The following is an 18,050-nucleotide window of genomic DNA, read 5'->3' on the forward strand; positions in this document are numbered from 1 at the left end:
GAAAATTAAGTATATTATGTAACATGCAAACTTCTTTTTGTGTGCAACTTTTGTATACATCTATTGTAATAAACATGCACCGTATGTATAATATATGATATTATGACAAATTATATGTAATAAATCAATTTTTATTTTTCCACTCATATGTTGGAAACTCAGCAGTACTGATTTTTAAGGGGTCATTTACACAAAATGTGTTTAAAAAAATGATCAAGAACAACAAACAAATGTGCTGGAATGAATGAAAATGTATGATAACATATGCAAAAGCTTGAACGTTATCAACTGCGGGAAGGTGCGTTTCATGTGCGTTTGTGTTTTGTGTTGTCAGAAGTTTAAAATACGGGAACCCAAACAGTAATTCATACAGATAATATTCCATGAGTATTCCAAGTTCAGTTAAAGAGGAAATGGGAAGTGGACTGTTAGAGGATTGGTAAAGGAAAATCAACTTAAGTAGGCACATGAAAATTGTGCTATATTTAGGAGTCAAGGTAAAGATTGATTGATGGTTTTTGAACAACAATGTGCTTCCATGCTTCCAACTTCAAATGGTATGAATATGAGGACAGGACTTTAAAAAAGAATACCTCAAACTGTTTACAATAAAAACTATACAAATCTTAAAGTTTCAATTTTGAGTGAGGTACAAATGGTATATTTACTCTCTACGAAGAGCAAGAGTATAGTGAGAGTATTCATTTGTGCTGTTTGTAAGTGCTTAGCATTCCTGACATTTTTCAAAAGTTGATTTATTGTGTGAGCACAAACAACATGGAGTGCTAGTATACATTACACTGACCATAATGTGCTATGTGTGTACACATGAATTTGATGTATCATGCCCACTCAAAAGTGAGTTTGTAATAACAAATGTTCTAAGTCTTCAATCTGATATATGCAGTGAATTTAGATACTCACCAGTTTATCAGGTGTTCATACTTTTCTCAATGGATTTGCAAACATGGACAAGTGCTTCTGTGTGAATTGCTGTCCAGTAGCTGTTGGAGAACTGACTTTGTTCTTTCTACGGTATCTAGACAACCATTTTGAAGTGATATATTTTTGTACGCTGATGTGGAAAAAATTAACAGATATTTTATCTTTGTGATAAGGAAGTTAGTTTCAGTGAAAGGTTTTGAATGTAAAAAGGCAAAATGGAAGTGGAGAATTTGTAATTTTGGTTTGAGTCTATCAGAAGTTTATGTACTAGCTTCATATCTGAAGCAGATAGAAGGCAGCCATTTTAAGATTTCTCAGTAGTTTACCAAAAATACAACAAAAAAGTTTTTTTTTTTGGGGGGGGAGGGTAGAATTTTTCTGAACACAACTGAAATATCACGTGTGTGCGTGTTTGTTTGTGTGTGTGTGTGTGTGTGTGTGTGTGTGTGTGTGTGTGTGTGAAATATAGTATTTTCTCATGGGAAATATTAGGATGTTGCATAAACCATCTTTTTTACTTGAATAAGCTGAGTTATGTTTGGGTCTGTGAGTATGACACGGTGTGATATAGGAAGTGGGAAAAAAAAGATTTTTGGAGATTTCAACCTGGACATTTATATAATATTGGATGGCCTTGAGATTAATACAAGGAAATATTGGACGAGCTATGCACAAATATTGGACGAGTCGAAGACGAGTCCAATATTTTGCTTAGCGAGTCCTATATTTCCTTGTATTAATCGAAAATAGGACATCTAATATTATCATTATTATCCTACCTTGTACAGAGGATTTTAGCAAAGAATATTTTCACTTACCCTTTCTGTTTCAGAGTGCTGTATGGTCTTCTACTTAGCTACTGTACTTGATCCTGACATGGGGTGTATGGTACACTCTTCAGTGTTATTTAATCTACTTCATTCCCTGATAAAACAGTGATCTATGTATCCATGGTAGCAGTCATGTTACTGTTAGGCCGAGATCTAGCTAATTTACACCAGAATTAGATGTTCTTGTATCCGAGATCTGAGACACAATTCACGCCACATCTTCCGTAGATCGTGAAAGATCAAATTACTCGTACACTGTACTGTAGTCCTATGACCTACTGTACTTAGTATACACATAACGTAACATGCATGCAAATGCAAGCGGCAGTGGCCGGCTACATGTATTTGTATATCGCGCACGGGCTATCTAGCAGTAACGCTGAGCTGATCAATCGTCTCCTTTGTTTTCATCAAACCTAAATTTAATTTCCTGGTATGAAAGTGATATTTTGTAAATTGTATGCAAAACAATTTCAACTAATTGATATATGAAATTTGTTTGTATAAACACAGAATTTTAGAAAAAAACAATGTTTCAGTTAACTCGTGATTGACCAATCACAGACGTTTTTACTTCATATTTCATGTCATCTCGTATATATCTCAGCCAATCACGGTGCAGTTTATAAAAAACTGTGGGGAATCCCCCTCTTGCCGTCCAATATTTTAAATATTGGTCGCCTCGGCAAAAAAATATTGGTCGAGTTCAACCAACTTTCTAAGTGGGTCGGAAGTTATGATGTTCGTCGACAAAATAAAACTTGTATTTGGGCTCTAAAAATCCTCTGTATGGATAATAATCACAAATATTGGACAGTTATCGAATGGTCTATGTCTTCAATGTTGAAATATCTTAATACATTTGTAAGTAAGTACTGATCATGAGGTTGTTAGCCAGGATCCAAACAGAGGCATAAAAACACAACACAAAGTTTATCCTTGGATCTATTTTTGTTTTTTCGAGAATTACTAGCAATCTTTAAATAGCCAGTACTTGCCCCAGATACACACCATATAATGCACACTGACTTATTTTTGGAGAGCTATTTTAATGAGCTGGATTTGCTATAAGTGGAGACTGATTTACTGCAGCGCACACACCTTAATGGCCGACAACAGCCGACATGTAATCTCTGCAATACCAGTCAATGGTCACAGTGAACCTGATGTTATTTTCCTTTCAGTTTTGAAATTTTCTGGTGCGAAAGATTCGCTTCAGCAAGCAAACCTACCACAATGCGACAGATGTCTACTAACATCAAGTCGCCATTGTGTGGGTAACATCGGAATGCCAATGCACCGTGCTTCGAGTTCAGAGCTGTGATTTCCTCTCTCTCTGTCTGTCTCTCCCTCTCCCCTCTGTCATTCAATAGCCCCCCCCCCCCCCCCCACACACACACACACTCCATATCTGGGACATTGCAAGCTCACAAGGTTTTTATGTCAGTCTGTCTGTCTGCACTTCTCCCTCCTTTGTTCTGTATTTATCTGCCACATTATCTCTTCTCTGTGCTGGGAAATATATTTCAAAGGTTTCTCTTTCTCTTCCTCTTTATCTCCTTCCTTCTCTCTCTATTTATCTCTCTTTCTCTCTCTCTGTTTCATTCTATTTCTATCTCTCACATTATCTCTTCTCTGTATCTGGTAATATATTGCAAACTCATAAGGATTCTCTTTCTCTTCCTCTTTATCTCCTCCCCCCCCCCCCTCTCTCTCTGTATCTCCTACCCTTTTTCTGTATCTGGGACACTTGGCTAGCTTCAAAGCATTGTGTACCCATAGAGACACATACATGTACATCATGTACTCTGATTAGCCTGGTGGTGACACATATGGCTCAGTCTGTGTGTACCGTGTCCCAGCAAGTGTTTGAGTGCTGTCTTCCCTGCAGCAGGTTGAGATCGGAAGAGACGGGGGAGATATATAGAGAGACGGGCAGAGAGACTTAGAGAGAAGGAGAGAAGGGGGAGATAAAGGAGGGAGAGAAAGAGAGCGCAGGGAAGCGTAATTATATGCGGCAACACCGACTAATGATGGGCGAGCAGAGGAGTGGATAAAAACCGTGGCGAGAGCCGACTGTGACTATCAGCTGGCTGTCCGCGCTCTGTGCGCCGTCATCGTCTGCCGGAGATGGAAATATTGACTCGCCGGCAAGATTTCCATTTTGAATAATTCCAGCGGTGTATTATATATGGCTATTGTTTGTGTCCTGTACAATTGTATATGTGTACGTGTGGTCCTGCACGCCTTCATCACTGTCCACCGTGTCTCTTACATAATCAGCTTGCCGAGGAATTTGAGCGGTGCGTTTCTCCGTTTGAGATCTCGAGGAAAACCGCTGTTTTGTAATTTGCTCATTAATCTTGTGCTGAAGTTTGGATCTGCTTGCAGCTGACCTTGTTTGGACTGCACTCATCACATCACATTTGGGCTTAAGCCATGGTCACCTCAGGACAACACTGAATTGTTGTTCTTCACCTCCAAACAGTTTCAAGTGGTAAATGCAATTCATTTTGACACATGGACCTTGCATGCTGTTTCAGATTGAGGTAGTAATAGGGTTACTTTACACACTCAAGTTTGATTTAAAACTGCAAATAAAAGCAGTAGCATATAAAGGTCTTTTTTGGCCTTTTTCAGTTTGTGATGATATGCAGTGAATGTATTTTTGTGGTATCACCCTCTTTCTATATCAAGTTGACATGATTCAGTGGTGTTAAAGTTGTAGTACATATTACTAATATTTGTATTCTATATCATGTGCCCCATATGTAGACATTGCATAGCTTTAACAGTAATGTTTTCCTTGTCTTTTGAATCCTGAATTTTGCTGTACATCGGATTGAATGATTTGATCTCAATGTTAGCATGGGTGATAAATATCATGCTTTTGCTGTTAATTTCAGACTCTCAGAGATACTGCTTTTATGGAGGAATAAATTCCAAAAATGTAAATTTTAATGTCAATTTCTGTACTGTGACATAATTTAACTGCTATTGCTAACACAGTCGGCATGAAAATTTTATTTTGGATTTGTATTTAAAGTTGATTACATGGGCTGATGTGCACTGTGCTGAGATGAGGGCTGGTTAAGTCGTCATCAAAACGTGACGTTGCAGCCGCCTGTTAATGAAGCATAATAATACACACTGATGAGCAGCATTGTGGTACAAACGACCCGTTTACATTCAGCTAATAATTGCATCATCTATTGCTAGAAATGTGAGCACCCATGTGAAATGCTCCCCCAAGGTTGTTATGTGTTCAAATTCATGTGTGCACCACATTCAATTGTTGCAATTTTGCAAATGAACATGCCCACTCAGAGATGGCCAAACTGTAATTTGCTTTTAGATGAAATTTGCAGGGCCTATGTACTAAAATAGAGCAAACTTGATGATTCTTTACTGAGTAATAACCTTCAAAACATGGTTGCTGTCTTTAGTCTAGTATTTTTAAGAGAATGAAGCAAATATAACCTAATATAGTGTAATATTGCAATTCATACAAATGCTGTATCACAATAATGCTGCTCATGATAACAGTGAAATGTTTTCATGGTAGAAATGTCTATCAAAAGGAATCAAAACATGACTCAGTCACAGTGTATTCAGAGGATTTTAAACAAAGGAGATCCATGATTTGCATAATGCATGTTACAATTAATATTCTTTTTAGAGGGGGTGGGACACCAAGAACTGTAAATGAAATTGGGTGAAAATTTCAAGGGATCCCAAGGGAGTATTAACACAGTTAACCCTTTTGTGTACTTTACATTAAGTGCAGATTTGCACAGTAATCCCTATGGCATTGTACATACATGTATTGTCCAAAGTCCCTAGCACAGAAAGGGTTAATCCTTATTCTGTGTAATGGAATCAAGTTGTTGCATGCTTGTGTTAGTGCTCAGCATGTACTGTAAGACATGACTCACACCAAACGCAGCCAGAAACGAGTGGTATTTTGATGTCATCCCTCTCTCCCCTGAGTGGTCCTCTCTGGTTACTTCTGGATTGTTTGTAGAGCTTGCCTCATTAGTCAGTTAGTGTCCCCAGATGACTCCACTCCCATCATTCTTTCCTCCTCCCTTCCTCCATCCCTCCCCCCCCCCCCCCCCCCCCCCCCCGCCACTCAGTCACCCCATACATTTATTGATCTCTAGTTTCATATCAAGTTAAAGGGAAATGCACCCCCAAACAAATTTTGTGGATTCGGTGGGTGAAAACATAATATAGCATGTCAGTTTAGTTTGAGGAAAATCAAATGATCTTTTACTAAAATAGATACATTCTTAAAGTTAATGTTATCACTGGATGGGAAGACTACAGCAGTTCTGTATATCTCAATAGTAGGAACCTATTACATTATAAAGAGAATTTAAAAACAATTGTACACATTCACTGTGACATCTTTAGCATAATGAAGAAATAAGTTATTTCCCACTTTCAAAAGTTAGAGGCAAAAAGTATTACCCTTGGCACATGTTGGTATCAAGTCGAGGGTAAAGCTTTGTGCTGTCCACAGAAGATTTTTTTTTTTTAAATTCTCCATATATTTACTTTATGTTATTGTGCTTCTTTATTAAACATTTTAGCACTACATGTATTTGATTTTCCTCAAAATTCACTGATGAGCTGTAGTAGTATTTCAGCATCTACTGAATCTACAAATTCATGTGTCTGGATCAACTTCCCCTAGACCCTCGAAGCAGAAGTTGCATCTGTATTCCTATCAAAAGATACTTGCACACTTCTATTTGAATACAACCAATTTAGTTTGTTTCTCCCAACCCCCCTCCCCAATCCACCTCCTTCCAAAAACAACAACAACAACAACATAAAAATCCACTCCTACCATCTTCCACATAGAGTGTCCTTAAAATGAGTGTCATAAATTTGTCAAAGAAAACCTTGATTTTGGCATGCATACTTGAAGAATAATGTAAACTTAAAGGACAAGTCCACCTTCATATACATAAGGATTGAAAGAATGCAGCAATATTAGTAGAACACATCAGTGAAAGTTTGAGGAAAATTGGACAATCCGTTCAAAAGTTATGAATATTTTAAGTATCTGCGCAGTCACTGCTGGAAGAGAAGACTAAACTACAGTGTATGATGTCACATGCGTACAACGATATAAGGAAAATAAAAAGATAATTTCACAAAACTTTACTTTTTGAATAAAGCGCACATTTCTTTGACTTGCTACTTACGTATGTTAAGGGTAATATTATTCCCCCTGCCTTCTGAAAGAGAGAAGTCGAGTGTTCTTTTGTTATGCGAGAAAAATGGAAATATGTTGAATTTTCTTTATTCTTTCTTTATATCGTTGTACTCATGTGACATCACAAGCTATAGTAGTCTTTTCATCCAGCCGTGACTGAGCAGAAACTTCAAAAATTCATAACTTTTTAACGGATTGTCCGATTTTGCTCAAACTCTCACTGATGTGTTCTACTAATATTGCTGCATTCACGCAACCCACATGTCTATGAAGGTGAACTTGTCCTTTAACTGAGTTGGTATAGGCTGATGTGTGACATTTCAATGTTGCATCCCATAGATGTGGAATGCCATGTATTAACAATAGATTTGCCAATTGTGTATGAAGAATAGTGCTTCTTGTCTTACACGTATAGCAGTTAACTAATCACCTCCTGTAGGTTTTCCTTTTATTCTCCCCTCCCCCATGCCCTCATATAACTTTTCTTGTTCACAGATTAGGGACAAACACAAAAAAAGATACATGCAAAAAAGGCTTTCACACTTGCGAATAACTTGGTTGTGCTTTAATTTCTACACATGTTATCAAGTTTTCCCATCAAAAGAGGTTTCTCATTATCTTTTAAAAAAATCATCAAAAATGTTTGAAATCTCAAACCCGATCTCCACTGAAATTGTACCATCCCTTTAGATGCAAATTATTTCATCAAAAATGGTACAAACAATGTATGCTCACATGGACAGGTATAAAATGTGTCTGCAAAAAACATTGCAAAAGAAAATACGTGGTTGAACCATTTACTCCTCATGTCTGAAATTTACCCTAAAATGTCAATCTGTTCAGGTTACAGTCACAAAACTTCAGGACTATAGTTGGCTGTAGATACATGATTTTAGAAATGTATTTAGGAGAATTTTGATTCAAGTTTGTGTTTAGATTACTCTTCATGAAAAAAATACTTGATTCACAACAAACATGTTCACAATAAGTTAAGTGCCAGTGTGAAGACCTCAGAGAAAGACAGAAAGACAAGTTTACAAATCCTTCTTCACCTCCCCCCCCCCCCCCCCCGGTTAATTTCCCCCATTCCTTTTTCATCCCACTTGTAACCTATTTTAATGACAATAGTTAATGCTAAGTGTTTCATTGGAAATTGTACAAAAATGTTTGGATGGAATTTGATTTTGGTCAATGTTGATATGTTGACAAGTAGCTAGTCATATATATGATGGCTTATGAATTGATAAATCTGACAACTTTTTTTTTTTTCGAAACAAGGCAATTTGTGCTTTTAATACAATGCATTGATACAAGGATTGCAAATGTCTAGACAACTTTATCTGTTTGATTTGAAATGTATGAAGTATTGATGAAATTCAAGCTGCTCCTATTAAAGCAGACTGTATACATACAGTATGCATGTATGTAATACCTGTTCATATTTGAATACTTAGAGCATGACACTTTCATGTGTGAACACACACCTCTCATTAATCAGTCACTCAGATGCATTCCGTCTGGAATGTGGCTGACCAATGGCAGTGTTATTCATCCCCGTCCCCTTTCACATTTCACTCGTCGCCAAGCATCCATAGTAACCATTGTCTCCTGCTCATCTATACCTAACACAGACAATGGAACGCATCTCGCAAGCGTCCGCTCGCTTCAAAGAACTCTTGCGAAGGGTAAGATTGCCCACGTCCGCATTAACCAATTCACTTGGGCTCGCCCTTTCTATGCTGTGAAAAGTGTTTGTGCTTCTCCTTGATCTCAGATTTTTTTTTTTATGTGAACTGGTGGTCGTCATGTGATATTCCGATGTCTTCTAACTTTTCCTCCTTGTCCTGCTGCTGTCTTCTTGCACTTTCATGCGGTGGTAGCCATATTTAAAACAAACTCGCCATTAGCTGACGTGTAGCTTTGTGTTGCTGGTTAAAATTACCTCCTTCGCTAGAGGTACGCAAAGGGGTTGAGCAAAGCAAAGTTTCCTGAAGATGCCAGCTTGAACATTTATTAGAGCCTGATATATACTTATTCCTTTCAAAAGAATGATAGTATTATAGACTTTACCGTTACGACACACTCAGTGCATATATTATGGTTCACCTATTATGAATTATTACAGTTTACTTTTATGGTATATATGCAGAAATTGTGTTGCTAAAAATATCTTAAGCATATTTTTGCGCATTATCAATTCTATATCAGGCTAACTTGATGGCATCCTTGATTTTCTATATGCTTGCCAAACTGTTTTATAGAGCTTCTCCGCACACTCTTCAACTGCGTTTGGTGCACAAGTGAATGTCTGTTGTTCTTAATAGAGTATTACATGATAAGTTTTGTTGTACACTATTTTATTGTCTCACACTTGTAAACTCTGGTATCAGTCTGTGATTGTATACCTCTTTCTCATTCTGCAGCATTCAACAGATATTTCTTTAGAAATGAATATATATTATTTCCTTACAATCTAGCCTTACTGTTGAAGGTCATATATCTTAATTGAAAAGCATCAAACAAGGTAGGACAGGGTCTTTCCTGGAGATTAGTGTCATTAATACCTGAAACAAATCTCTGTGAAGAAGATTATCCTTGATTTATCCCGCTTTTTTCAGGACATGAGATATTTATTAAAGATGTCACAGTTTCCCTGATTTAAGGAATTAATCTAAGCATACACAATATAATCACTATACCTTAGAAGAAATGTAAAAGGGATTTTCAATAGCTGATTCATGAGCAAATTTTGAGAAAAAAAAATCAGAAATATTCAGTTTCTCATACCCAGTTGCAGAAGTTGTCAAATTTAGAATTGAAACCTCCTGCTGTTCTAATTCTTTGTTACCGTCTGGAAACACAATGTGAGAAGACAGCAAAAAGAACTTTTGTACAGCTGTACATTAAGGCATATCAGTTATGCACTTGTCAATGTAATGACTCACCCCACTACCCCTGGACATGGGTGCGTCATTTCCTCGTTTGGTCCATCAAATTTGTGACCCAGGTGTTCGTCATTTTACCAGCTTTGTCCGTCAAATTTTTGACCGAGGGGTGCGTCAAAATCCCATCATTGTCGGTCAAAATTTTGACCGAGGGGTGCGTCATGGTACGTCACTTGGCTATGGAAAATAACACGCATAATATTTTGAACCGAGGGGTGCGTCATGGTACGTTACTTGGCTATGGAAAACTGCACGCATTTTTGCACGCTGCCGGTCCCGGATACTAGTACACGTACTGCGAGTGAAATTACAGTGAGCGCTTTCCCGCTGCAAGTGAAAATCAAAGTCGGGAAGCGTTTTGGAATAAGAGGAAAAAGAATTTAAAAGCCACCCTTTCTCCTTACATTTTCCCTCCAACAAACCCATGAAATCATGCATACTCAATCTCAAACCAGGGACTGTTCGGCGATGTAACAACTTAGTTCAATCTTTCCTGTCGAAACGGCAGCAGAAGAACTGCCTGCCGCATGCCATTTTCTGCTCGCGGGATAGCCCGACTATTGACCAGCTGGCCAGACGCGCGCGCGACGCTGTTAGCTGTGCGAATCTCTACGTACCGCGACTAGGCTGTAGTTACGCAGTACTCGAGCGGGAATATGAATGCCGTGGCGTGGTGTGTACCTACCTGCGCTGCAGCTGCAGCAGTATGCATCCACCGCACTAGCAATGGCCGCGCACACACAGCGCATTCTGCACACATGTGATTGTCATGTATGGATTGCATGCACAGAATACATACTACTGTACAGAATATCGTAGCAGCAGCGTGATGTACGGTGAATGACAATACGGTGCTTACATGGTAAGCAGAAACTTTTACAAATTGAAATTATGTGTACGAACCAAAAGAAAATGAAATTGCTTGAATAAAACGTACGCAAAAATCGTTTCAGTATTGACGGGGGTGCGTAAAATGTACCGAGGATGTCCGTCAAAAAAGTGACCGAGGTGTGCGTCACTTTCAACGTGTTGTCCGTCAAAAAAGTGACTGTGGTGTTCGTCACTTGCAGCGTTATGTCCGTCAAAAAAGTGACTGTGGTGTCCGTCAAAAACCCTGTGTGGTCAGTCAAAAAATGACCATGACGCACCCATGTCCGGGGGTAGTGGGGTGCGTCATTACATTGACAAGTGCATTATGGCTAGGTGACACCTCTTTAGTTTAGTATGGTGTGTACGTGCCAGGTACATTGGGGCACTCTCTCAGAAGAACTTCCTACAAGATGAGGTTTGAATAATGAATGGGAAACACCATAGCAACAGGCAATCAGTGTTTTTAACATTTTTGCAAGTGGGCACAATAGCTGTATTCATCGTACCCAAGAATTTACTATGGTAGCAAGTCTTCTCATGCATTGGAGTCTGACCTAAGTGTATATTGTGAAACGCTTAGAGCTCGTTAGGAAATATGATAACGGATCAAGAGAAAAAAAAAAATGTCAAGCACCATTATGCCTGAGACCTGACCTTTCAAGCTTTGCAATGATGCAATTTGGAAAAATGATTAGATTTCCATTCTCCTTTGTACAGCCATTGCACTTCTGATTGTTGGCACACACACTGGATTATCTGACATTGTGAATATAGCATTACACTGAGAACCCTCACCATGATATTTTGTTCTTCAGTATTAAGAATTTGGAATATTACTGAAATATGCTTCTTTCTTCTGTGTTGTACAGTCTTGAAGAAAATGTACCATTTCTCTCTGTGAGTTTTCCTTATAAAGCCCATTGTACCCCTGAAGGTGCCTCGGAAAGTGGCCAAATTTACCCGTTTGTGGTTACAGCTGCTGTCACTTTGTATTCTAACTCTGTGAAAATGATACACTCATACTTCTCAAAATTTTATGTTTGTGATGTAGTGGGTAAATGGTACATGTACTATTAAAAGGAAAATGAACCAAAGTATGTGGATTCCATAAATGCAGTTTAATATTAATAGAACTTATCAGCAAAGGTCGAGGAAAATCAGATAATCTGTTAAAAAGTTATGAATTTTTTAAAGTCTTCAGTACAGCCATGGCTAGAATAAAAAACAACTCCAATTCATGATGTCACACATGTACAATGATGTAATGAAAATATAAAGAGAATCCCATAAAATTTATGGCACTAGGTGAGGGCTTCAAAACTTCTACACAGAATTTTGACCTTTGACTTCTTTGACCTTGATTTTTGACCTATATTGTACAATGCCTACAAAATGCTACTCCTTTGCCATTTCTAACCCGATTTCGATTCCGTTTGCTTTATGTGATGGCACTAGGTGAGGGCTTCAAAACTTCTACACAGAATTTTGACCTTTGACTTCTTTGACCTTTGACCTTGATTTTTTATCTATATTGTACATTTTGCTACAAAATGCTACCTCCTTCGCCATTTGTAACCCGATTTCAATTCCGTTTGCTTTAAGTGATGGCACTAGGTGAGGGCTTCAAAACTTCTACACAGAATTTTTGACCTTTGACTTCTTTGACATCTGACCTTGATTTTTGACCTGTATTGTACATTTTGCTACCAAATGCTACTCCTTCCCCATTTCTAACCCGATATCGATTCCGTTTGCTTTATGTGATGGCACTAGGTGAGGGCTTCAAAACTTCTACACAGAATTTTGACCTTTGACTTCTTTGACCTTTGACCTTGATTTTTTACCTATATTGTACATTGGCTACAAAATGCTACTCCTTCGCCATTTCTAACCCGATTTCGATTCTGTTTGCTTTATGTGATGGCACTAGGTGAGGGCTTCAAAACTTCTACATAGAATTTTGACCTTTGACTTCTTTGACCTTGATCTTTTTACCTATATTGTACATTTTGCTACTAAATGCTACTTCCGGCGGGGACATATATTACGCACCGCGTAATTTCTACTTTTCCTTGTTTTATTCCTTTCTTTAAGTTTTATACACACATTTTTTTCACTTGTCCCGTATTCCTTCTGCTTTCTGAAAGAGATAAGTCAGGTGTTCTTTTATCACTCTAGAAAAGAGAATGAAATAATGTTGAATTTTGTTGAGGGTTTTCTTCATACATTCTTCCTATTTTTTAAACATGAAGTCACAATGTGTCATAGTCTTCTCTTCCAGTGGTGGCAGCATCAAAACTTGAAAAAAAATAACTAGTTAACAGATTGTCTTATTTTCCTCAAACTTTCATTGATGTGTTCTATATTGTAGATGTTGTAGATAGAGAGTCATTTGTATCATTCTGTTATTTCTAAAAGCCTGTGAACGTTAAGTTGTTCCACTATTCACTAAATTGTTTAATTATCAAGTGTGCTGAATGTATTTTTACTATCAATTAAATTCATGGTGGCCAGTAATATACTGCAACAGACATTTTCTTGTATAGAATTAGAAAGTGCTTGGCTGTTCATTTCTTCTGGCTTTGTCTGCTTACTGTTGCTATGGCATCATCTGCTTTGTTTGTCTGACGAGTTGTTGCTTGGTCAGGCAAACCTGGAGCAAACTTTGGTTTGTGGGTTTTTAGTTTAATGTGGAAGACAGCTTCAGTGCAGAAAATGTAGCCTGTACACATTTAAAACATCTTTGAAGTATACAATCTAATGCATTGAGTCCTTTTCTGTTAAAAGGGATGGTCTAGTTTTGGTTGAGATGAGATGGGGCTTCAGGTTTCCAGCTTCTTTTTTGTGAGATAATGAGAAACAACTTTAGACAATAAGAAACATCTTATGAAATATGAAAGAACATTCAATTCTGAGAGGATTTCAAAGTTTATTTTATGGAAATTGGTTTTGAAATGGCTGAGATATCCAAAAACAAAGTGGTCCTGATAAAAGGTGGGTTCTACCTTTTATTAGGACTACTTTGTTTTATTTTTTTTAAATATCTCAGCCATTTGAATAGCAATTTTCATCAAATGAACTTTGACTTCCTTGTATGCTCTTTAATATTTCATAAGTAGTTTCTTGTTATCTTGCAAAAAAGTTAGAATCTTAATCCCCATCACAATCAAAACTTCACCATCCCTTTAAGACTTCAACACTTGTACTCTTCCCCCTCCCTTATTCCCTGCATCCCTCCCCTGCATCCCTTCTTGCTCTACACCTCACCCCCATCCCTTCTTTTATTCTTCTCCAGTTTCCCCCTTGCAAACCCCTACATATAGCCCTCTCCCCTCTGCTCCTAGGAAACTAAAGCACCTTTATTTATACCATCGCAGTGTGAGATCCATCGGTAAAATGCGCTTGATAATTCGTGAAATGAATTACGACTTGAACAATCCTGCCAGCTTCAGTTTCATTGAAACACTTAGTGAGGCATGTTTGTTAATACACAGCGCTGAGATCATATGGCTCATTAATGTTTCAATACGAGCGATGGAAATTAATGTGTGCCATGATTACTAGATAATTACCTGTTTACTGTGGTAGGTGCCAGAAAATTGCTTGTGGAGGAGAAGTGATTTAGGCAGTTGATATCATAGCCATGTGTTTTAAAATGTACATCTATGTTAATTAGTTTTTTTAAATATATTATATGGCAACACATGTATGATTCTTGTTTGATAGTCACTTTACTTTTAATAAAAAACAAAAACAAATGATAATTCTGCAGATGCACAACTTTTTGAACTAGTGCTATGTACTATCCTTCAATTTCATTATATGCACTGAAATAATTTCAAGTCAAGTATTGTTGATCAGTACAGCAGAGCAGGGAGAGGATCAAAGGCTATGTCCGATGATTTTGAGGGTGGATGTACAAAAATGATATCAGGTTTAATTCACAATCTTCCCAATGCACGTCCTCTCTGATGTGTGCCACATGCAAAGGGCATAAAGTCTTCAGCGGGGAGAAATTGGGCTTGACAGTACTATACAGAAGGATAAAGGGAGAATGTCTACACACAATAGGCAATTGAAAGGCACTTTTGCTCTCAAAGACCACAATAGCAGTGGAAGATAATAATGTTATTGAAAAAAAATCAACAACAAATACACACCCTTTGCTGTCAATATACATATTGTTGATATTTCACTCTCAATTTTCAATCACAGATTTGAAAAGAAAAGTTATAAAGGATTATACGGCCAATATATTAGCTGTGACAGCTTACTGATGTAGTGAAACCAACTTTAGAGGGAAGAAACGAAGGGAACCTTAGTCAAACTTCATATGTTATTTTTATATTTTTTTGGTGTTTACTTTTGTTTTGTCAACTATCTTCCACCTACCTTTCTGTCAAGGGGAACGCATGTGTCAAGTTCAGTGATACATCATAATGATGACCTGAATTAGATTGTATTTCAAACTATATCGAAACATTTAGATAAGGACAAGTTACTTGAGAAGTAAGGTGTGAAATGTTTTGAGACCCTGGCCTTGCCTTTGTTATGCTCCGAAGTACTCTCTGTAAATTGAACTGATCTGGGTTAAAACAGCATCTACACAATGACTGCAATGGTGCACTTGATGTGACTTCAGATCATATAATTAAATTTTATGATTGCTGCCAATGTTGGCGCCATGTTTTTGATTAGTGTTGCAGACAAATCTTGCTGCTGAATGGCCTTGAACAGGTCTGGCTCTTACTACGTGAACGCGTGATAACCATTGGCAAGCAAACTGTGTTCAATGTCAGAGCCATTTTGAGAATTTGACCCTGAGGGGGTTAAGTTTGTTAAAAAACTCAAACCAATCTTAAATTTTCTTAACTTATGTTGTCAGTATTAGGGAAAACTGCAATAATGTCATATCTGATGATGTTTGCAAATCTCTCTTTTTAATGGTAAGGGGTAAAAAAAAAATGGTATAAATTTCCAAGTAAGCATTACTGGCATAATAGAACTGTCCACAAACAAGTGGCAGATGTAGGTCTGTTTGATCTTAGTGTAGACTAGCAGGCTGGATGGTGGACCCATTGACAGGCTATAAATAGACTATGATGTCGCACATACAGTACATGCTGGTACCAGCTGAGAGATGCTGCGTCAGGTTTCGCTCTTGAAGATGATCATGGCTGGGCAGCGATCCTCTTGAGATTCTTTTGGTTTTGATCTGTTTCCCCCCAAGGCTTCTCTTATTTCTCCATCTCGTCTCCTCCTCAGACTGTGTTTTTAGCTGTTGCCGTTCATACCAACACTTAGATTCAATTTTGAAGGGAGTTTGGAATGACATTCATAGGATGTCGTCCAACTTTCTGATTTTGACACGACTGAATTCGATTTCAGTGAGGTGACACAAAATTTTCTGGCCCTGAAAGTGCTTGCCCTGAGGCAGTGACATTTTTTGTTTGATAGTTTGAGTGCCTCATGATACTTGACTTCATTTATTTTGTACCTCTGTTACTCACTTCATCTATCTATCTCTACCTGTCTGTCTGTCTGTCTGTCTGTATCTATATATGCATCGATTTATCTATCCACATATCCTACCTATGTACTTTAGTGTATATTCCTAGCTATTCTTCTTACTTATCTATACACTTCTCTATCCATCTGCTTCTCTGTGTATCTATCTATCTGTCTATCTGTCTGTCGATATATCTATTATCTATCTATCCACCTATCCACCTATCTTCCCATGTACCTATTATGCCTACCTATTCTTCTACTTATCTGCACACCTATCCATCTATCTATCTATCTATCTATCTATCTATCTATCTATCAACTTGTCTTATCAACCTACCTTTATTATACCTAGCTATTCATCTACTTATCTATATACATACAGATCCATCTATCTGTCTATGTACAATGTATCAACCTGTCTTTCTATCTATATCTTTTTCTGTAATTTCCTGTTTGTCACAGTAGTCACCTTTAAATAGTAGTACTCCATTTTATCATACATGACTGCTTGTGAGCACCTTTGCAAAATTGGTAGAAGTGGCTTTTTGTTTGCCTGCCCAAATCTTCTTGAAAATGTTTCACGGTCTTTAGGACTTTCTGTGCCTTTTGCAGTAGACTGTGTTTTAGTTTCTTTCCTCATATGATGCATTGTATCCTTTATTCACTGGGATGGTTTCTCTCAACACCACCACAACCATCAGTGTTGATGTTCAGAATTACTTCCTTCACACCTTTCCCTCATCCCTGTTCTCCTGTTTTGTTTTGCTTTGTTTTTAGGGTGTTTTTTTTTTTGTAGGTTGAATTCATTCACTTTCCCTTATACATGATGATTATCCTCTTTCATCCAGTCTGCATGAAATAACAAAATTGTGTATTTTTGCAGGGGTGCTTCGACTTCATTCAAAGAAGCAGCAACATGTTTAGGTCGAGAGAAAGAACTAGTGAGTTATGCTGCTGAACACCCACCCCCCCCAAAAAAAAAACCACAACAACAGCAAAAACAATAAACAAACAAACAAACAAACAAACAAACAAACAAATACACATCTCTCCCTTTTTCTGGTCTTCATAGTTATTGCATATGCCATAATAACTAAAAATTCCCATTTGATGAAGCTCAACAACCAATAATAATAATACCACACCACTTGGCCACTCCCATCTCTGGGGGTCAAGGGGGAGGGTTTACAGCATCAATGACTTTTGACATCCCCTTGAATGCCAACCTCATATTAGTCTGTAGGTACAGACCCTTTGAATTTTTAAACATTGTTACAAATGAAGCTTCTATACATGCTCACTGTTGAAAAATTCTTTTGTCACTTACGGTCAAAAATCAAGGGGATTCATATGGAAACGTCGGCTCACAACACAATTTCAAGGACCCATGATGTTTCAGCGTTGCATCTTTTATCGCTTTGAGAGAGTAATAAGATATCTATTTATGTTGGCAGTTTCCAGAATAGAACCCTATTTTCTCTTTGTATATTGAGCATTCCCAGATCTCTTAATGGGTCTGAGTCATCTTATAGATGATGCCTCCCATCATTTAAGGAGGAGTAAACAGCCATTAAGCAATGAATGACAGAGAAAAGAATGAATGGCTTTGGGGGACAAAAAAATTGTGGCACCTACATTTTCACCAAGATTTTTCTACTTGGATGTGGTAGAGTCAGGAATGAAAATAAGAACCAATTTGGTTTGCTGATGCGATCTCTAATG

General features: G+C 37.6%; 1 protein-coding gene across 1 annotated transcript in view; it reads left to right on the top strand.

Annotated features, from left to right (window-relative positions):
- LOC139720691 (ecotropic viral integration site 5 protein homolog) overlaps positions 1-18,050 on the top strand; it is a 123,974-nt gene that overhangs the window by 35,553 nt on the left and 70,371 nt on the right. The window contains exon 12 of the mRNA XM_071632046.1: positions 8,634-8,687. Within this exon, the coding sequence (XP_071488147.1) occupies positions 8,634-8,687 (54 nt within the window). The remainder of the gene's footprint in view (positions 1-8,633; positions 8,688-18,050) is intronic.

Source organism: Diadema antillarum, unplaced genomic scaffold, assembly GCF_040938485.1.
Source record: "Diadema antillarum isolate AM-2024a unplaced genomic scaffold, OU_Dant_1.0 scf00000131, whole genome shotgun sequence".
Classification (NCBI taxonomy): Eukaryota; Metazoa; Echinodermata; class Echinoidea; order Diadematoida; family Diadematidae; genus Diadema; species Diadema antillarum.